We start from the raw sequence: 22346 nt of genomic DNA on the forward strand, positions 1-22346 counted from the left end.
TCTCACTCACTGATGCTGCCCCCCCCCAAAAAAAACAACAGTGCTTCCCCCCACCACCCCTCCCCCTCCACCCCACCCTCCCCCCAAAAAAACAAGTGCTTCCCCTCACTCCTCAAAAAAAACAAGTACTTCCCCCCACCCCCCAAAAAAAACAAGTGCTTCCCCCACCCCCCAAAAAAAACGTGCTTCCCCCCACCCCCCAAAAAAAACAAGTGCTTCCCCCACCCCCCAAAAAAAACGTGCTTCCCCCCACCCCCCAAAAAAAACAAGTGCTTCCCCCCACCCCCCAAAAAAAACGTGCTTCCCCACCCCCCAAAAAAAACAAGTGCTTCCCCCCACCCCCCAAAAAAAACGTGCTTCCCCACCCCCCAAAAAAAAACAAGTGCTTCCCCCCACCCCCCAAAAAAAACAAGTGCTTCCCCCACCCCCCAAAAAAAACGTGCTTCCCCCCACCCCCCAAAAAAAACAAGTGCTTCCCCCACCCCCCAAAAAAAACGTGCTTCCCCCCACCCCCCAAAAAAAACAAGTGCTTCCCCCCACCCCCAAAAAAACGTGCTTCCCCACCCCCAAAAAAAACAAGTGCTTCCCCCCACCCCCCAAAAAAAACAAGTGCTTCCCCCACCACCCCCTCCCCCTCCACCCCCACCACCCCCTCCCCCTCCCACCCCACCACCCCCTCCCCCTCCCACCCCCACCACCCCCTCCCCCTCCCACCCCCACCACCCCCTCCCCCTCCCACCCCCACCACCCCCTCCCACCCCCACCCCCCCCTCCCCCTCCCACCCCCACCCCCCCCTCCCCCTCCCACCCCCACCACCACCCCTCCCCCTCCCACCCCCACCACCCCCTCCCACCCCCACCCCCCCCCTCCCCCTCCCACCCCCACCCCCCCTCCCCCTCCCACCCCCACCCCCCCTCCCCCTCCCACCCCCACCCCCCCTCCCCCTCCCACCCCCACCCCCCCTCCCCCTCCCACCCCCACCCCCCCTCCCCCTCCCACCCCCCCTCCCCCTCCCACCCCCTCCCACCCCCACCCCCCCTCCCCCTCCCACCCCCACCCCCCCCTCCCCCTCCCACCCCCACCCCCCCTCCCCCTCCCACCCCCACCTCCCCCTCCCACCCCCACCCCCCCTCCCCCTCCCACCCCCACCCCCCCTCCCCCTCCCACCCCCACCCCCCCCTCCCCCTCCCACCCCCACCCCCCCCTCCCCCTCCCACCCCCACCCCCCCCTCCCCCTCCCACCCCCACCCCCCCTCCCCCTCCCACCCCCACCCCCCCCTCCCCCTCCCACCCCCACCACCCCTCCCCCTCCACCCCACCCTCCCCCCAAAAAAACAAGTGCTAACCCCAACCCTCACTTTCTGCCCATGCTATTATTCTTTACAACTGCACTAGAACATGGGCAGCTTATGAACTTTGGATTCTAATCCTGTTTATTCTATCGGCACATGGACCAACAAGTGCATCTCAGCTTTGTGCTTTAGTCCTACTTGAGCTGGCAGCATTCAAGCCTCAGAATTTGATAATTTCCCATTTTGCACATTGATCCGTGTTGACTCCAATACTCAGGGAACCTGCATTGTCAAAGGGTACATTTTTTCCCCAAGTGTCATTAAATCATTGCTTTCTCAGCTAGCTATTTCAAAGATGACGACTTTTCTTCTGTGTCCTGAACAATATCCATTTGTCTCTTGCCAACATCGCAAAACAAAATGGTAATTATCACTTTTCAGCTCTCTGAACCTGTCAAAAATACACCTTTTTACCCAAGTCAGCTTCCCTAATAGCCAATGTATTTTGGTCAAATTTTCTTTGATGGGGCTTCTGTGGAGCACTTTAGAGTTAAAGCATTTGAATGGTACAGTTATCATTTTCAAATATTTGCTTACTACAATGTAGAACTAAATTGATTAATTAAAAACAAACACATCAAAGTGCAGCTTTTAATACCACAATCTTATAATACAATTACAATATAGCTTTCACAATAGGTACAGCATTAATTCCTGCTCACATTGAAAATACCTATTCCACCACTTTGATAGATTACTTTGCAATGATACAGTATTTTACATGCTTTATTATTTAAACACAATCAAAAACAGGTGTACAAAAATACATAATTACAAGATACGTCCCAAATATTTGCAAACTCTGTCAAGTCATATCACATATACAAGTTATCTGACATGTTTCAGTTTTTTTATACTTTGATGGTGTAAGGCAGTTGTTACTTTTCCACAGAATTCAGATTTACATTTTGCATAATGTGGCTGCAAGAGCATAAATCACTTAAATTAATGAAAGAGCAACAAAAGGGAAAAAAAAAATCAACCAAGTTGGCAGCATTTGTATCTCTTCCTTCATTAAAATATGACATTATTTCTGCTACAACTTTGCACTCTTCCTCAAAAAGTAAATAGGATTCAATACGGATGCATGTCAATCTACAATCAATCACTACCTCACATGAAGCTTTGCATATATCTACGAGTTTGTGAATTCCAGTAATTTTTCTCCAAGATGGATTGCAAAGGTTACAACTGCGGAAGCTATACTAACAATTTAATCCAAATTGAAATCATATCTGTGAGGTTGTTCAGCTTTAACTACAAGATAAAATTCAAGATCAATGGAGTATTTCACAAGTGTACAATTTGAATTTCTTTCATTTTCAGAGTCTTAATTTTTTTAACCCATCTAAAATGTCATTTATCAAGGCAAATAAAAAAAAAACATTCTTGTCATCTTCATTGGTTCTGTTAACTAATGCAAGTCAGATTTTGAACTGAATTTGCAATGATTAAGTTGATGTAGACAATGCCATACTGCGCAAGACTAGGTGCCACAAGATACACCACCAGCTGCTACCCCTTCACCATCAGACTCAACCACAAACTCAATCAGGGACTCATTACTTTTGCACTTTCTTGATTTTTTCCCCCTGTGCATTGCAGTTTGTTTACATTTCTTACTTGTTTACAGGTGTACATTGAGTCAGTTTTTTTGCACTGCCAATAAGTGGCAATTCTGCTTTGCCTGCATGTACTCTGACAAATCTGAATCAGAAAATAACTCAAATTTATCAGAGACATAAGAGACAGTGGATGCTGGAATCTAGAGCAAAAAAAGCAAACTGTTGGAGGAACTCAAATGAAAAACATATTTAATTTTTAGAAAAAATGTCGATATACAGCACAGTGACAGGCTATTTTGACCCACAAGTCTGTCCTGCCCAATTAGCACACAATTAACCTGCATCCCCGATACGTTTCAAACAGTGGGAGGAAACCAGAGCCTCCAGGGAAAACAGACAACGTAGGATTCGAACCCTGGTCCCGATCACTGGCGCTGCAAAGGCATTGTGTTAACTGCTGCGCTACTCATATACTTGTTTTCTTTTCACATTATAGATGGCGTCAGTGCAAAGAATATCTTTCTATTGGCATTATTGAAGTTTTCAAACATTTCCTCACTAAATATAAAACTTCTAAATTGATTAACGTAATTAAAAAAGAACCACATCCAAGTGAAACCACACAAGAACATCATTTTGAATGGCTAATCTGCTTAGAGCTTCTGCCCAACTGTACCTGAAGCCAAGGAACTGGATAGGCTCTTTGTAACGTATTTAAAAAATAGATTTTTTAATTAGTTTATGGTTTTTTATTCCATATTTTGATGAAAACTAACTTCCCATGTCCAATTTTTCAATTACGTACACAATTGTGTGGTACATGACACCAAATCTCTGAGTAAGTCACTTTCCCATATTTATGAAAAGAATCTAAAGACCAGTTGTGTATAACAGCTTCATCACAACGAATCAGTTACTAAAATCTCCAAATGAGCTGGTAATGTTTATTACAACGGTGATATCATTCACTCCACCAGTGACACAACTGTTAGTTAATTATATCACCATACAGTTTAGAGGAAGAGAGTAAAATGTTCCCCACACCACTTTATAAACAGTGATACAAGGTCCATTTTTCAACATTGCAGTCCTTGAACTAAATTCCATCAAAATTAATAACAAAATGACTCTGCAAATTATAGAATATAGTCAGAAAACACGTGTAAATGCTCTGGTGAACCCAAAATGAAGTCTTTAGAGGAAGATATTCTTGGCATTTCATATTCAGAGTATATTACCATTGCATCCACAGTGAAGATACACTCTGACAACCTGAATTTTGTTTAGGAAGCACCGTTTACACCAAATGGGGCACACAAAGAGGGAAAATGCAATTCATTGGCCCTACAGTTTAATTTATCTTTTACTCTTTACAAAATACAAAGTATTTCCCTCCACTAGCAATGATTTTTATTATTTTTGGATTAAAAAAATAACAAGGTTTCACATTGCATAATTTTTTTTATATATAGTAGTAAAACTGATGAAGTGGGTAAAGAAAGTTTGGAAATGTACCAAACAAGATTGCATTCTATTCCTACTCTTTAAATGGCAGATCACGAGCTACAAAGATGGTCTTTGGCAAAATAACTTCACACTTCGTGATGCAACCCTACATGGCTGATAAAGAACATAAAACGTCATAGCTTTGTACTTGCAGAAAAACTATTTCCAAGCTTCCTACAGAATAAAGGGTAGAATATCATTACAAAACTTTGTGGCTAAACAGGAAAAAAAAAATTGAACTTTTGGAACTGAATAATAAGTTTTTTTTCTGAAATAGGGCAATACAACTTATGTTATCCCTCTTTGGATGTTTATATTGCCAGTGGATTTAAATGTAGTACTGTACCATGATCCTACCAAATTTATGCAAAATCCTCCTCAAATAGCTTGTTTGCTAATTTCGGTTAGGATGGTAGGGTATACTGTGAAAAGCACCAACAAAACTACTCCATGATCTGTCTGTTCATTTCTTTCATTTAATCTTGTATTTGCCACACCTATTCCCTTCTCACCAATACAACAACCCCACGTTGCAGACAATCAATTTACCCAAATCGAGACCAATGGAAAAACAGAACTGTGCAAATAACCTGAAGAGACCCCATGATGTCACAGGAAGGTCGGCCTGGACTCTATGGCCAATTGTGCTCATTTAAAAGCCACAATACTGCCAAGTTAGTATTAAAGCAAAAAAGACAAGAGCAGATTAGGATTAGCCAAAATTCATTTTTGGCAATCTTTGGTGCTCATTTAAAAATTACTGCAAGTCAATAGCGCCCACACAATGACCACAGCCACAGGACAAGTTATCACTATTGGAGCTTCTGCTAATTGGTTCCATTTGTGGGCCTTTGAGACAGTTTTTAGAATTAAGATGGTGCGTGGTATAATACTATAATAGGCAGGTTTTACATGATTTTGAGTACAGCAATTTACTAAATAGCAACTTGTGTACAACATTACAACTAGTAAATTATTCTGTCCACTTTTAAAATCAATTAATTGCTTAGAACTTACAGGTGCTCCCCTACTTACGATGGTCCGTCTTAATTTTTTGAACTTATGATAGTTCAAATCCGTACTTTTAATTTATATTCCAAACTGTCCCCACACTTGCGATATGCGGTACGCTACTCTCTTGCGATGCTGGGCAATGGCAGCATCACACGAGTGTATTGCTCAGCATATTCTCAGGCAAAGCCGACTCAATCATGTTATCAGTCTCTGGCACTGTAAATAACCCATCACGTCAAAAAATGCCAACACTGTTCTCGAGTGAAATTGATGACCCTGTCACTTTAGCATCCAGCAATTAATTTTAGTTCTTCATGCCCAGTGTGCTTTCAGCTGTGTACGTTAATGTTTTTTGGGAGTCAAATAAAAATATTCAAAATTTTATTATAAAAAATGGTAGGCGGGGTATTCTTTTTCAACTTACGATGTGTTGGCAGAACACAACCACATCTTAAGTTGAGGAGCACCTGTAGGCAACAAAGCAACACGTTAAAAATGCTACTTTTTGGCATAACTCAACAGCATTTCCACTCAAAAATAAAAAAGAAAATACAATTTAAAGTAAAATGATAAGCTCCCACTAAAATGCTGCATTTAATGAATTTGAGGAAAATAGTGAAAACAAACATAGTGGAAATGGTATCCCGCCCGATTAGCCCTAGCTGTTTCTACTTTTTCAAGATACAAGAACAAAGACTCCATATATGGCTACCACAATGTTAAAATGTTCACATTTGTGAGGTCTTCATACTTGGACTGATCTCCTGTTTATGAGCTTAACCTTCACACACCATGCTACAATCACCGTAACTAAAAATGCTGCACACCTTTCAACCAAGTCACCCAGGAAGCTGACCAAATAAGCTAGCTTGGTGCACAGAGTGAAACACAGGAGACATATTCCCAGATAGCAGAGGGGCTTGTGAAGACTACACATTTTTCCAGTGGAGTATTCTCCCAATCCTAAAGCAAAAGCTCATTGCGTTTCTCAGCTTTTTGTTCGAAATTCTACAATTACAACCAAGATTCCAAGTTTGAAAGATGTTTAATTATCATAAACCTGATACCATAGCAGTTCATTGTTCTGCTTGTGTTTAGCTAGGTGCCACATGAGCTCACTGTTCCTTGCAAATCTCAACATGCACATCTCACATTTGTAGGGTAGAGCAGCAGTGTGACCCATGTCTATGTGTGCATGAAGGTTCGTGATTTGCTCAGTCGAGTAATCGCAGTACTGACACAAGTAGATCTCCTGAGATGTGTGCAAATTCAAATGTTTGTCATATTCAGCTGTGTTGCAAAACCCTTTGCCGCAATCATCACACACGTAGGGAAAGAACCGGGCATGTTCAATTGCTACATGCCTGTTGACGTTGGCATACAACCGGCTCCTGTAACCACAAGACTGGCAGACAAAGAAATTTCGCTCCCGATCAAAGCTCACTTTACTGAGAAAACCTGCTGATCCGTGAAGTCCATCTTCAGAGGTATCATTCATCTCCATGAGGCTGTATGCATGTTCAGCAAGGACATGGGCATGCAGCTCAGCAGCATCATCTGTGCCATACTCGCAGAACTGGCAGAGATACTCCTCATCACCGTCATGTTGCTGCAGATGAAGATGAAGATCGCTGGTACTGCAGAAATGAATATCGCACTGCTCACACCAGTACAAAGACTCACTGATGTGGGCATCTGCCACATGCAAACCAAGCTCCTTTGGGTTTTCAGCACTGTGGGTGCACAGCTGACAAGCACTTGGGTCTTCTGTTTCGTGGGCCTGCAAGTGCTTATGGAGCAGAGTACAAGTTAGGAATTCTCGCTTGCAGACCGGGCAGATGTTAGTTAGAGTATCGGTGTGCCTGAGAATGACATGTTGCTTCAGCTCCAAGGGGTACTTTGTGTTAAAGTCACAACGCTCACAGCTGTACAGTCCATCGCAGGAGGGTTTTCGCAGCGGCCACTTGTGTTGGTAAAGAATTCCCATGCAGGGAGATTTGACCTGTCTCTCAGAACCATCACTAACGGAACTTTCTGTTGCATCATCTTGGTGTCTATTAGAGAAGGAAATATTCTGTTCAGGATGATAGGTGTTAAATTTTACATCTTGGTCATGAAAAAGACTCCAGTTTTCAATTCCGCACTGCCTCTTGTTAGTTGTTTTCAAAACTGCGTTTACTGGCCTCACTGTCATATACAAGTCTGAAAGGCAAACAGGAAACATTTCATGTATAAGAATTTATTTCATAAAATCTATCTATTTTTCCTCTTCAAATGATCAGAAAACAAAATCCGTTTCCCCCAGCCACCACAAAGTATCTGGCAATCTTGGTAAAGTAGCACAAAGACAATGAATGTGAAAACTGCCTGGCTTCTAGAGGCGAAGAGCCACAGCACGGAAGCGGTGTCCACACCGATCATTGAGCACCCACACATTGAGCCGTCTCACTTTATTATTCCCATAGACCCATCAACTTACCTGTTAATTTACCACTCACCTTGGAGCAATTTAGAGTGGCCAATTAATCTACCAATTTATATGGCTTTGGCATGTGGAGCACTTGGAGGAGATCCACAGGAGAGTATGCAAACTTCATTTAAGATCAAGATTGCTAACATTGTGGGCCTGCCATTGTGTCACCCCTCTAAAACAGATTATCGAGGACATTTATATATCTGGGCAGTAAATTAAAACCTAATCCAACCAATGCAAGAAAGGATGTACATCTGCCACAAGTTTTGAAATATGCCCCAGCATGACGCACTGACACAAAGCGAGAATTTTATGAGAAAAGTAAGGTAAAGGGAGCAAGGAAAGAAAGTAAAAACTCTCTCAGGTTTCTCTGGCTTATAGGGTTCTCTTTCCAAGGTTGTTGTAATTAAGAAACACCCAGTTTTGCTTTTCCTTCCACAATGATAAAAAATACAAATCAGAATAACGAGTGAGTGCAAAACTTCATCTCATGGAAAGACAATACTCACAAGAGGAAATATTCTTCGTTAACAATTTTATCCTACCTTGTGAATCGTTTGAATTAGTCCAATGTTCAGGACTGCTTTCCCCTTCATCTTCAACTGTGGAATCAGACCCTGCATAAGAGACAATAATATCTTGAGAATGAATCTAAAGAACTTCACTCAGCAAAGACATTTCTCTTCATTTCAGTCTACTCAATTCTGAAACTTTGGTCCTAAAATTCTAAGTCAAGGGAAACATTCTCCCTGCAGTCAACTTGTCAAACCCTTGATTTTAACAAAATAAACTCTTATTCTTTGAAAATCGAATACAGTATCAGTTCACGCAATCTTTGCTCATACAACAAACCCACCATCCCTGCAACCAGTTAAGCGAACTCCCACTCAACACCAGGTTCCCCTTTTCTTATGCAAGACTAAAGCTGCACTCCAATCTCAACTAGGCCCTATTTAATTGTAATCAAACTTTTAAATACAGATCGCCCTCCTAATTGCCTGCTTTTGTTGGCCTTCAGAGATATAAAAACAGGATATGCTGGAAACATTCAGAATCTGTGAAAAGAGAACCCAAGCATAACATTTCATGTCTGGAGGATATTTGACCTAAAAATGATGGGTGTTCCCAGAATTTTTTATTTTTATTTCAGACTTTCAGCATCTGCAGTTTTATTGACCTTTGGAGACTTGGATACAAGGAGTCCTGGATCCTTTTGAAATCAACATCAAGTAAATATTATCATTTAATAAATAGTCTGCCTTTCTATTATGTGCATCATTGATTTTGTGCTTCATGCAAGATAACATACAAGTTCAAGTAATGCAACTTTCATTAATATCTATCTGGCCTCCTTTCAAGTACAACGTGCTTTGTATGTCGTGCCTGTCGTGAAATCGCTAGGTTGACTGTGTACAAAAAGCAGAGAAACAGTACTAAATCAATTTTAAAAATCATTATTTTGCCAGTTATGATTCTTAGTTTTAAGCATTTGAACTTGAAATGTCAAGGAAAACTAACTCCATTAGAAATCAAAGTGAACGAGAGATCAAGATTTTGATAAAAATTAGGGAAAATTGATCGCAGAACACAAGAAATTTGCTACATCTGTAAATTATACTTGTCTAATGACAATAAACTCTCATATCATAATTATCTCTGATAATAACCAGAAGCCACTAATATAAACTCACAAGGCAAGAATATTTTTAGAGAGATCTATTAAAATCTGTAGACACCGAGGTTGAAGTTTAAAAAAAAATCAAGTTTGTTTATAAAAGAAGTTCTGGAAAAAATTAGATTTGAAGATTCAAAGAGAAAAGAACATGCATGTGGGGATAACTGATTACGTTTTCAGGGAGTTAGCACAGACAGGAATTGTCAAAAAAATTCTTTGCTCCAAACCATTTTCACTCCTGTACTCAAATTCTCTCATAATAAAAGGACAATCCATTTGCTTTCCTAACTGATGTTGTGCCTGTCTGTTGGTGTTCACTGAGGCGCAAAACGATTCCTAGATCCCTCTGAACATCAACAATACTTCATCTTTCGCTATTTAAAAAATATACTGCCTTTTGCTGATTGGATTGAAAATTATATTTTGAAGGAGACTGTTGGGATGGATCCTGAGAGAACATTTCCTTACTGGGGTATCTAGAACTAGGGCACATCGTTTCAGAATAAGGGGTTACCCATTTAAGTATGGCAAAAAATAATTCCTCTCAAAGATCTATGACTGTGGGATTCTTTACCCAGAAAGGGGGGGGGGGGGGGGTTGGGGGGGGAAGGGTACACTCCACCATACAATCAGTCACGATCTTACTGAAAGGTAAAGTTTGCTCAAAAGTCTGATTCATATGACCTAGTTTCTCATGGTCCAGTTAAGACCACCTATCATAGATATATTCAAGGAAAGAAAGAATAATGCCCTTCATATTCCTTTCAGAACATACAATGATATCATAAACATTGCAGCAATTTTTGAAGTAAAACATGAAAGTCTGCAGACACCGGGGTTGAAGTAAAAACACAATGCTGGAGAAACTCAGCAGTAACAGTGTCCTTTATATAGCAAAGATAAAAGTACATAACCGACGTTTTGGACTGAAGCTCAAAGTATGGAAAAATGTGGGCCGTTGCCCGAATAAAAAGGTAAGGGGGGGGGGAGGAAGTATGGTCACAAGGGCAGGAGGTAATAGGTGAAGAAGAGAGGGAGAGTACAGCAACAAGCAAGGGGAGGAGGGATGGCTCTGTGAATAGTGATGGAAGGGGGTGGAGAGATAACAGGGGAGAGGAAGGGAAGAGAGGAGGTAAAGGAGAGCAAGTTAGCAGAAGCAAGAGTAAAAGTAAATGATAATGCTATCCCGATAGAGAGTGCCCAGACGGAAAATCAGGTGTTGTTCTTCCAATATACAGGTGGTCTTGGTGGGATAGTACATGAGACCATAGACAGACATTCGAGAATGGATGGCTACTTGGAGGTCTCTGTCACTCATGTGGACAGAGAGAAGTTGATACATCAGAGAGCCTGGGTGCAGACTGGGAGATCACTTTGCTGAGTACCTTCCTTTATGCATTTGAACTGGTATCTTCTCAAAAAGATTCTACCAACAGAACTACAGCTGACACAAATATACACACAAGGGGTGAAACAATACAAAAAATAAAGTTTGTTACTTGGGTTTGATAACGATAGGGAGATGCAGCTCAAATTCAGAGCTCATTGCACAGTTGTGAAAGCTAGGAAACAGGGCGAAATATAATAAAACATTGAGTCATGATTGATCATCTCTGGTTCCCCATCTCCTATGCATCCTGCTCTATCTCCTGGGATGCTGCCACATCCTACCTGCTCCTCCACCACTCATCTCTACTTCTGGACAGTTTGCCAATACTCACTTTCAGCTCAGACTCAAACCTCAGGCTCTTCTACCCTCAACCCCACGAAGGGTTCATACCCATCCGCATACTTGGCACACATTGCAAATCCATCCACCACTCTCTCCCTGTTCTACACATCCCACCACCCTTGCATGCTCTGTCCCACAACCTTATCCTTCCCCCTCCCCCCCACCTCACAGAAGCTCTGCCCCTCACTTCTTCCCCCCCCTTACGGGGGCTCTGCCCCTCAACCTCTTCCCCGCCCCCACGGGGACTCTGCCCCTTAACTACCCCCCTCCACAGGGGTTCTGCCCTCATGGGAGCTCTACCCCTCAACTACCCCCCACAGGGGTTCTGCCCCTCAACTACCCCCCCACCACAGGGGTTCTGCCCCTTCCCCCCCCACAGGGGTTCTGCCCCTTCCCCCCCCACAGGGGTTCTGCCCCTCGCCCCCCCCCCACAGGGGTTCTTCCCCTTCCCCCCACAGAGGTTCTGCCCCTCAACTCCCCCCCACAGGGGTTCTGCCCCTCCCCCCACAAGGGTTCTGCCCCTCCCCCCACAAGGGTTCTGCCCCTCCCCCCCACAGGGGTTCTGCCCCCCCCCACAGGGGTTCTGCCCCCCCCACAGGGGTTCTGCCCCTCCACCCCCACAGGGGTTCTGCCCCTCCCCCCCACAGGGGTTCTGCCCCCCCCCACAGGGGTTCTGCCCCTCCACCCCCACAGGGGTTCTGCCCCTCCACCCCCACAGGGGTTCTGCCCCTCCACCCCCACAGGGGTTCTGCCCCTCCCCCCCACAGGGGTTCTGCCCCCCCCACATGGGTTCTGCCCCCCCCCACAGGGGTTCTGCCCCTCCCCCCCACAGAGGTTCTGCCCCTCCCCCCCACAGGGGTTCTGCCCCTTCCCCCCCCACAGGGGTTCTGCCCCCCCCACAGGGGTTCTGCCCTTCGCCCCCCCATTGTGAAGCGGGGGGGGGTTATTTCCCCCATCCCCGTGCATCCTCCAGCCTCTACCTGAGTAACGAGAGGGGTTTAAACTCTTTCTCCTCTTCCGTTTGCCATGTTCACTCATCCTGACGGCCCGGCCCGGCCCGGCGCCCCCCGAGCCTCGCCCTCTGCCCGGCCCCGAGCCCCCCGAGCCTCGCCCTCCGCTCCACACAGGGGCCTTGCAGCCTGGAGGCTCGGCTCCGTGCGCTCCGGACGGCTTCAGCCGCTGAGCAGCAGCCGCCGCCTCCCCCACTGGCCAAGGCCCCGAGCCTCTCACTCTCTTTGCGCTCACCGAGAGAGACGGTCCCTAGCCCGATGACGTCAGCCTCCCTTCCGCTTGGTCTCCCACGCAGGCGCCGGAGGGAGCGTCTCTATTTTCCAACTCAGGGCAAAGAGGTCGAGAGCCTCTGCACCTCCATGGCCATCATTCTAGGATTGCTGCATGTCCCTGGCCATCTCAATGCGACTTTCTCCATGGCAATGGCAATGCTTGATACATTGGACACCAGTTACGAATGGTCTTGGTCCAAGGGTGAAGCCCAATTGGGAGCTCTGTGTGCAGTTTGGCTCACCTGTCCACCAGGAAGATAGCAATAGGATTGGAAAGAATGCAGAGATTTACTGGGATGTTGCCAGGACTTCAGGAACTGAGTCACCATTTAGGATTTTATTCCCTGAAGTGGAGAAGAATAAGAGATTTTTTTATGAAATTTGTATTTACCATTTCAATCCTCCCTTTCCTTTGGCTTGGCTTCGCGGACGAAGATTTATGGAGGGGTAAATGTCCACGTCAGCTGCAGGCTCGTTGGTGGCTGACAAGTCCGATGCGGGACGGGCAGACACGGTTGCAGGGGAAAATTGGTGGGTTGGGTATTGAGTTTTTCCTCCTTTGTCTTTTGTCAGTGAGCAATACAGTAAACTTAATGACAACATTTTAAAAGTTTTTCTCCCCAAACCCCCCCCCCCCAAAAGAAAGAAGAAAAAGAACACCTACTTCTACTATATATTATTAACATATTGACTATTTTTTATCATTTCTAACTGAGAGGGTGGGCAAGGTGGAAGATTTATTCATAAAAATCCATAAATCGTTCCCAAATTTTATATGTTTTCAATTTAATTCCTTAAACTATATGTACTTTTTTTTTAAAGGTATACAATTTAGCCTTTCAAGGCATTGGTGAGGTCAAGTTTGGAATATTTACTAAAATGTTGCCTGGATTGCAGTATCTAGAATACAGAGAATGATTGGGTCTTTATTCACTGGAGCATCGAAGGTTGAAGGGATTTGATAGAGGTATATAAAATTATGAGGGGAGTAGATGTGAATAGGCTCTTCCACTAGAGGGTAGGAGAGATTGGAACAAGGGGTCGTAAGTTAAGGGTTAGGGGGCAGAACTTTAGAAGTAACTTGAGAGGAAGCTTCTTCACTCAGAGAGTGGAGGCGGAGTGGAATGATCTTTCGGAAGAGGTGGCTGCAGCAGGGTCAATTTTGTCATTTAAGAGGAGGTTGGATGAGTGCATGGATGTGAGGGGGTTGGAGAGTTATGGGCAGGGAGCAGGGAGGTGGGACTAGTGGAATTCACTTAAATCAGTGTGGACTAGAAGGGCTCACATGGCCTGCTTCCAAACAGAAATTGTTATATGGTTTTATATATTTATATATATTAATATGCCATCTGTCTATTTGTACCAAACTCTCAGTTTTATACGTTACCAAGAATAAGGGGGGATTTGATAGAGGTTTATAAAATTATGAGGGGAATAGATAGAGTAAATGTAGATAGGCTTTTTCCATGGATGGTTAAGTGAGATACAAACCAGAGGACATGGGTGAAGGGTGAAAATTTTAGGCAGACCATTGGGGAGAACTTCACACAGAGAGTAAAGGGAGTGTGGAACAAGCTGCCAGCCGAAGTGGTGACTACAGGCTGAATTTTAACATTTAAGAAGAAATTGTACATGGATGGGAGGGCAATGGACTGGATGCAAGTCAGTGGGACTAGGCAGAATAACAGTTTGGGACAGTCTAGAAGGGCTGAAGGGCCCATTTTCTGTGCTGTACTGTTTTATGGTGAGGAGATTTAAGATGAATGGACACCAGGGACACATGAGAGGTGCTGGAATCTGGAGCAAAACACATTCTTCTGGAGAAACTCAGCAGGTCGAGCAGCACCAGTGGGAGAAGGTCTTCATAAAGAGTTCTGGCCCAAAATATTGACCATTTATTTTCTCCCACTGATGCTGTTCGACCTCTGACTTCCTCCAGCAGATTGTAATTTGAATTGGCACCAGGTTCTGCCTAAACTCAGCACATGCACATTACAGGTGATACGTTCTTTGAAATTCACTCTAGGGGGATCTGATTTGAAATTTTTTAAAAAATCAAAAGATGCTGGAAATTTAAAGACAGAAAGTATATGAAGGACTGAACATGCCCAGTTATATCAGTAGGAGTGGTAGAATCACACAGCTAAACAGTCATGCAGCTTATTAACTTCTGCTGGCTTTCTGGTAAAGCTGCTAAAAAATGGACCCGAAATGCTTCTTTTCTCATACATGCAGATGAACATTAGGGTCTCGAACGTTGCTGGCCAGAGTACAGTGCGGGAAAATTTGATGTAATCCATTTTATAAGGAAGAATTAGAAATCAAATTGTTAAAATAAAAGTCCAAAACTCCGGATCAGCCAAGAATCTGAATTTCTCTGAAACTCTCAGCTGAAATCCGGACTACCGGAGAATCCAAACTTCTCAAAACTCTCGGCGTTTTTGTGCGTGTATAGCACCGCTAAAGGCGGAGCTGCTGAAATAAAAACTGTCCACACCAAGCAAGTAAACCAGTAACTGACGTTTATTCAAACCACGCGTGCTCCTTTTTAGGGTGGAGGTGACAGGCTCATGGGAGTCATGTCATAATGCTGCTGTGAGGGCCTGGCAACGTGCTCCTGCAGCCTGGAATTTCTGCACAGCTTTGTGTCCTGCCGCGCTGGCTGTTTGCCACGGGATTTGAATCTGTGTCATGGCGCTGAAAGAGTGTTGCGCGAACCACTGTTTGAAATGGATAGAGCTTGAGTTGTCAAAAACAGTTGTCAAAAACTGGATCGATGCACACCAGATTAAAAAAAAACATGAACATCACATCAAAAGTTAGTTTAAATTTTACTTAGGATGCAGACACCAATAACTAACTGCATACAAAATTGCTTTTCTGTACTTTAAGTTCTGTTTTACATGGAATATGATTTATTATTTGAGTTATGCAAAAGAATTTCAAAGCATTCTTTTAACTATTTTAATAAGGTTCATTTACTCCCAATATATTCACATGAGTTTATTCAAACTTTTCCCTGTTGTACAATATGATGCAAATAATTGTATTTTATTTTTATAGCACATTTAAAACAACTCACATTGACCAATGTGCTGTACAGATCATAAATTACATCTTAACAAGCAGCTACTTAAAGTGCAGTATAAAATGGGTTTAGAATTGTACAATCAACAATCACCTCAAAATGCTTGCAAGTAAAAATACAACTTCAGCCTGGATTTAAAAAGAGTTAAAAAGAGTTAAAAAGAGTCAAAGGAAGGAGCTGATTTGATGGCAGGAGGAATGTTGTTCCACAGTTTGGGGGCTGCTATGGCGAAGGGGTGATCTCCCCTGAGTTTGCGATTTGAGTGCGGAACTACCAAGCAACCTAAATTGGACGATCTGAGGGGTCTTGAAGTGGAGTGGGGCATTATGAGATCAGTGATGTAGGAGGGGGCTAGTCCATTCATGGTTTTGTTAGCAAACTGGAGAACTATGTATAAAATGTGAGAACAGATACATGAATGGAGTCCTTTGTACATTTTAGACTCCCTCATTAAATACTATTTTGAAATCAAAACCCATGAGTAAGGTCACAAATTCTGCAGCTCATATTTTCCTTCTCAAGCATTTATTTTACACTCTGAGTAACTCAAAAATTTTAGAGGGAACAGAAAGAGTGAAAAATTTCAACATAGCAAATCTCTTCTGAGAAAGCTTTTTTTTACTATGAATGAGGTCAAACATAGTTTCACACTTGGAAACCAACCCTTCAGATATTATTAAATTATTTAGGTATAACTTTTCATTCATCATTTTGCCAAAGTCTAAGACAGCTATGAATAGAAAATAAGGAACGTTAGAAGTGAATTACAATCTGATTTCATTAAGCAGTTTCTTTCCACCTGTACGAGTTTAGAATTTTTAACTAAATCTATTATTACATGGAGTTGTCATAAACATCCGATTTACTCACAAATAGTCAAATATACCCACATCTGTAATACACAAGGACACAGTGTTAAATAGTTTGTAGGAGTTGACATCGTCGACAAGAACTATATAAATTGCTCAGCCTGATTTGCTCCTGAGAAGATGGTATTTGTTCACCTTCTTCAATTGCTGGAGTCTGTGTGTGTGGAGGTTCTCCTACAGTGTTACTGAGTAGAGACCAGAGAATTTTGACTGTGACGATTTGTGTGGACATGGGGCGGAGTTGAAGGAGTTTGCATGCAACAGACGCTCTGATCTCGCTGAGTTGTTGAAGGTGTGAAATTATTGAAGGAACGTACATGACTTTCTGCACTGCATTTCATAAGTGACATACCATAAAGCACTGCCAGAGAGGGCTGAGAGTGCAGGGAGTGAAGTGTTTAAAGTGGTAAATATGGGTGCCTTTGGCCTGGATGACATTAACCTTCCTAAATACATTCATTCCAGGCAAGTGAAGAATATTACATTACAGCCTTATGGACCATGAGGAGACAATGACAAATAATTTGCTGTGGAACACTAATTCTCTGGCCCATTCCTGAAGACCAAATATGCGTATGTGTGGCTGTTCCAGTTACTGAACCTCCGGGTTTTAGGAGGAGCGTTCAACAATAGTTGCAATCCGAGGAGAGTGATAAGATTCTCATTTTTTGCAGATGGTCAGTGATTGGCATTTGTTTGGCCAAAAAATATCTGAAAATGGAAGGTCTAATTTTTGGCATCAACAAGTGAACATTCAAAAAAAAAAAAAAAAAGAAAAAAAAAAGAAGAAAAAAAAGAAAAAAAAAAACAAGTGAACATTCAACTTTAGTAAAATATATTTTAAGGACCTCAGGGATTTTTTTTTTAAAAACAGGAACAGTGGTTAACTCATCCAGCACAAACAGTTTTCAGAAGAGCACAAGAGTTTTCTGGAAACATATACATCAACCAAGGAGATCAAAATCAAGTCCTGATAAAGAGTCCCAACCCAAAATGTCTACCCACTGAGTTCCTCCATCTTCTCTTTGTTCAATCAAGATTGTGCCCATAACTTTGAAGCTGAGATCTTTGATGATAAATTGATAAGGAAACTGGCCTATTAATTTTGGTGTAAAACTGGATCTGGCTCCACTGTAAGGCACTGATTCAATTTATCACTTCTTTTTCTGTAAAACAAATGAGATCATCAATATTATTAACACCTGGTGTCCCTCTGCATGGGAATTTTCCAGATTTGAATTTGACTGCCGTAACTTATGAAAATAACTGGGGGTTTGATAATGTTGGTTGATAACATTAAGAATTGTTTCAATAGCTTACTGTGGACAAAGCCACTGTAAGAAATGCTGCTTTGTGCAAAGTAATTCCTTCTAGAAATAAAGCCGCTTTGTTAACTGAAATTTATAGCTGACCTCCCCTTTCTTGCTACGTCACGAGAGAAAGGTAGTGACATCAGAAATGATTTTGGTCAAACGACAAAACCCGCTGACTGATGCTGTTTGTCCTGCTGAGTTCCCCCAGTAGATTGTTTGTTGCTCTACTTTCCAGTATCTGCAGTCTCCTGTGCATCTCTATGAACTTTACCGTGCCTGAGCTGCCATACCGATCGCCAGGTCTAATCCATCCAAAATAAGTTAACATGTAATAAGATACTGAGTGACGTCAGGCAGGAGAGATTGTCTTCCACAGGCCATAGCTGGCACAAGCAATGCCATTGTTGGAACTTTTTGACTGAGAGGTCTCAGCAGTTGTGAAGTGCTCACCGGTTGGTGCACTTGCATGGGTGAGGGGTTGGGGGGGGGGGGCACTGAAAATCACACAGAATTTCTATCTTATTCCAAGGAGTCAGGATATTGATGTTGTTTTGCTGCTCTCAAAGCCTTCTTTCTCAGCTCTGTTTCACCAATTTAGGGTACTATCAAAACAAGATCAAAAACTATGATCCACATGACTTTGGGACACCGAAAGTTAAATTAATTCAGTGGTTAAAAACCTTGCTTTGCACCCGAATTCCAGTAGGTGGCAGCCGTTTCCATAAGTCAGCATTTTTCAACCTGTTCAATACACAAGTGCTGGAGAAACTCAGCAGGCCCCGCAGCATTCACAGGAAGTAAAAGATTGTGTATTGCACTTGACCCCAGCATCTACAGATTTTCTCGTGTAACTCCATTTCTCAGTCCTTGGACCCTGGTGGTCCAGGGGTTTGTAACGTGTAGCCTGCTGTGACGCAGTGAAGACAAATATTACTGATTTAATAAACAAATAATTTGGAAATTAAGGGTGCAAATTGCATGACAAAAACAAAAGGCAATCCCCAAAAAATGTTCCCACCTTAGTACAAGAATCCAGTCAATGGTCTGGGAAAGGGCTTGAGCTTGTCAGCACCTTACCTCCCACCCCACTGGGTTTGCCACGGGTGGTCCACAGGAAGTAAAGAAATACTAAAGATGGTTTTAGGATGAAGAAAGGTTGAGAGCCACTGCCAGGAGTTATTCCACAATATAAAACTCCCAGTTTCCACTCTGGCCTCATGGAACTCGCTGCCAGAGGAAGTGGTAGAGGTGGGTATACTTACAACCTTTGAAAGACATTTCGAGAAGATAGGAAACGTTTACATAAGAAGGATCTGTGCCAAATCCAGGCAAATGGGACTAGTTCAGGAAGACACCTTCGTTGTCAGAGATGAATTGGATCTGTTTTGTGTGGTAAAACAGATTCACCTTTTTGATCCATGTTGAGATAAATAACCCACCTCGACCATAGTTAGCCTCAAATCGCTTTCTGGTAACTTAAGAACAGTATAACAGAAACTGAAACATGCTTTCTGAAATCGATAAGCAATGTTTGCAATTCTTCAATTTTTTTTCAACTGTTTTTGGATTGTCTTGTATAAAGAGAATGGCAACCAACCAGGAGTCGGATATTGGTTTGATCAATTAATTAAAGACGAAGGAAGACAAAAAAAAGCATCTGATTAAAGAATAAAACTGTTAAAGGAAGGACTAATGCACTTTTACATATGGCACAACAACATCGAAAATCATAGTCAAATGTTAAAATTGAGTTGAACATCCTTTCACCTGCAGGGTCATCAGAATAGAAATAGTGATAATGTGATTTCATTGATTAGCAGGTTATGCTCTAGGCCACATGACCAATACTTAAACACTCCTACTTCTTAAATTCTTAGGTACGTGTACCCCACAGTGTAGTGGTATAGTGATAGATAGGTGTACCCCATACTGGGTGGATGACCCTACAGGACAGTGACCACGGCAGCAGACCAGAAGGGCTCCATAGCTGAGGGACCCACGCAGGCTGTGGGCTGTTGGAGACTGGCTCATGGAAAGCAGGTACATGTATCGCTGCTGAGATTCAAATGCAATGTTGGCATTCTTATCTAGAGTAATAGGATGTAAAGGGCAGGGATGTGATGTTGAGGAACATAGGAACATAGGAAGTAGGAACAGGAGTAGACCAACAATGGCCCATCGAGCCTGCTCCGCCATTCAATACAATCATGGCTGATCTAATTTATGACCTAACTCCACCTACCTGCCTTCTCCCCATATCCCCTAATTCCTCTATCATGTAAAAATTTATCTAACCGAATTTTCTTTCTTTTTCTTTCTTTCTTTGGCTTGGCTTTGCGGACGAAGATTTATGAAGGGGTAATGTCCACGTCAGCTGCAGGCTTGTTTGTGGCTGACAAGTCCGATGCGGGACAGGCAGATGCGGTTGCAGCGGTTGCAAGGGAAAATTGGTGGGTTGGGGTTGGGTGTTGGGTTTTTCCTCCTTTGTCTTTTGTCAGTGAGGTGGGCTCTGCGGTCTTCTTCAAAGGAGGTTGCTGCCCGCCGAACTGTGAGGCGCCAAGATGCACGGTTTGAGGTGATATCAGCCCACTGGCGATGGTCAATGTGGCAGGCACAAAGAGCTTTCTTTAGGCAGTCCTTGTACTGAATTTTAAATATGTTTAATGAGGCAGCCTCAACCACTTCCCTGGTTAGAGAATTCCAAACATTCACTACTCTCTGGGAAAAACTATTTTTCCTCATCTCTGTCCTAAATCTACTCCCCCGAATCTTGAGTCTGTGTCCTCTCGTTTTAGTTTCCCCGGCCAGCTCAAAAAACCTTCCTACATCTATCCTATCCATACCCTTCATAATCCTATATGTTTCTATACGATCTCCTCTCATTCTTCTGAACTCAAGTGAATACAATCCTAGACGATTTAATCTTTCATCATAAGTCAACCCCTTCATCCCAGGGATCAACCTAGTAAACCTCCTCTGGGTCGTCTCCAAAGCCAGTATATCCTTCCTCAAATATGGAGACCAGAACTGGACACAGTACTCCAGGTGCGGTCTCACCAGTACCTTACACAGTTGCAACATGACCTCCCTACTCCTGAATTCAATTCCTCTAGCGATGAAGGCCAACATTCTATTTGCCTTCTTAATAACCTGCTGCACCTGCAACCTAACTTTTTGCGATTCATGTACAAGCACTCCCAAGTCCCTCTGCACAATAGCATGCTGTACTTTTTAACCCTTTAAATAATATTCAGCTCTTTTATTTTTCTTTCCAAAGTGGATAACCTCACACTTACTAACTTGATAAGGTAGTGGTGAGGCCTCATTTGGAGCACAGAGTACAGTCCTGGGGTCCTTATTTAAGAAAGGAAGTACTGGCATTGGAGAGGGTTCAGTGAAGATTCACAAGAATGATTCCTGGAATGAAGGGATTACCGAATGAGCAATGTTTGACAGCTCTTGGAGTTTACTCTTCGGAGTACAGAAGAATGAGGACAAACCTCATAGAAACATTTCAAATGTTGAAAGGCCTGGACAGAATACATGTGGCAAAGTTGTTCTCCATGTAAGAGGAGTCTAGGACAAGCGGGCACAACTTCAGGACTGAAGGGCACCCATTTAAAACAGAGGTCCAAAGAGACCAAAGAGTGGGGAACCTCTGGAATTTGCTATCACAGGCGGCTGTGGAGGCCAAGTTGTTGGATGGATTTAAGACAGAGATTGATAGGTGTCTGAATAGTCAGGATATCAAAGGTTATGGGGAGAAGACAGGAGACTGGGGCTGAGTGGGAGAATGGAGCAGCTCATGATAGAAAGTCAGAGCAGATCTGATGGGCCAAATGACCTACTTCTGTTCCTACATCTTATGGTCTAAAGATGGATTTGTGGCTGTGACTTTTCCATGGCCCAATTATCATTCTAACCACAATCCACGGAATGTACTGGACCTAAGGAACTAACCACTGTTTGCATTGAGTCTGCTGGAAAATTAGCATTGCACAGCTGCACTCCAGACTCCTGGCCTGCTGCTGTGCCTCAGACACCTTTCCTTTTGTATTTTTTTAATGTTCCCAAAAAGATTTTCACAAGATATGGGCATTGCTGTCAGGCCAGTACTTAATTGCTTTAGGAAGGGATGGAGGACAGATGCCTTTTAACTCTGCTATCTTGTGAAATGGTGATACTTCCAAAATAGACTGTACTTTTATGTGTATTTGAGGCCTTGTTGGGTGATAGAACCATTGACCATTATAGCACAGAAACTAATCCTTCCTCCTATCTACTCCATGCCAAACTATTGTTCTGCCTAGTCCCGTCAGCCTGCACTTAGCCCTCCAAAACCTGTCCAAAATCTCAAATGTCAAAATTGTGCATCCACCACTGCTCTTTCCACGCTCTCAGTGAACAAATTCCTCCTGAAACCTTCGAACCATGATATTCAAGTGGACTTTTCTTTATTCTTACTCTTTTTGCTG

The 22346-nt window shown here is 43.1% G+C and overlaps 2 protein-coding genes across 5 annotated transcripts in view; both read right to left on the minus strand.

The window, feature by feature from the left end:
• Positions 1 to 1930: 1930 nt before the first annotated feature.
• Positions 1931 to 12573, minus strand: LOC138742637 (zinc finger protein 639-like). Its single transcript, XM_069897304.1, has 3 exons — positions 12299 to 12573; positions 8457 to 8528; positions 1931 to 7640 (listed from the first exon to the last, which is right to left on the minus strand). Exons 1-3 carry the CDS (start codon positions 12354 to 12356, stop codon positions 6484 to 6486), a joined length of 1287 nt encoding a protein of 428 aa, XP_069753405.1. The 5' UTR covers positions 12357 to 12573; the 3' UTR covers positions 1931 to 6483.
• A 2917-nt stretch (positions 12574 to 15490) lies between these two features.
• LOC138743061 (ribonuclease inhibitor) overlaps positions 15491 to 22346 on the minus strand; it is a 48337-nt gene continuing 41481 nt past the window's right edge. For all 4 annotated transcript variants that reach the window (XM_069897885.1, XM_069897884.1, XM_069897883.1 and 1 more), the window contains one exon: positions 15491 to 17724. In XM_069897885.1, coding sequence (XP_069753986.1) covers positions 17713 to 17724 — 12 coding nt within the window. In that variant the 3' untranslated portion in view covers positions 15491 to 17712. The remainder of the gene's footprint in view (positions 17725 to 22346) is intronic.

Source organism: Narcine bancroftii, chromosome 9 (genome assembly GCF_036971445.1).
Source record: "Narcine bancroftii isolate sNarBan1 chromosome 9, sNarBan1.hap1, whole genome shotgun sequence".
NCBI classification, from domain to species: domain Eukaryota; kingdom Metazoa; phylum Chordata; class Chondrichthyes; order Torpediniformes; family Narcinidae; genus Narcine; species Narcine bancroftii.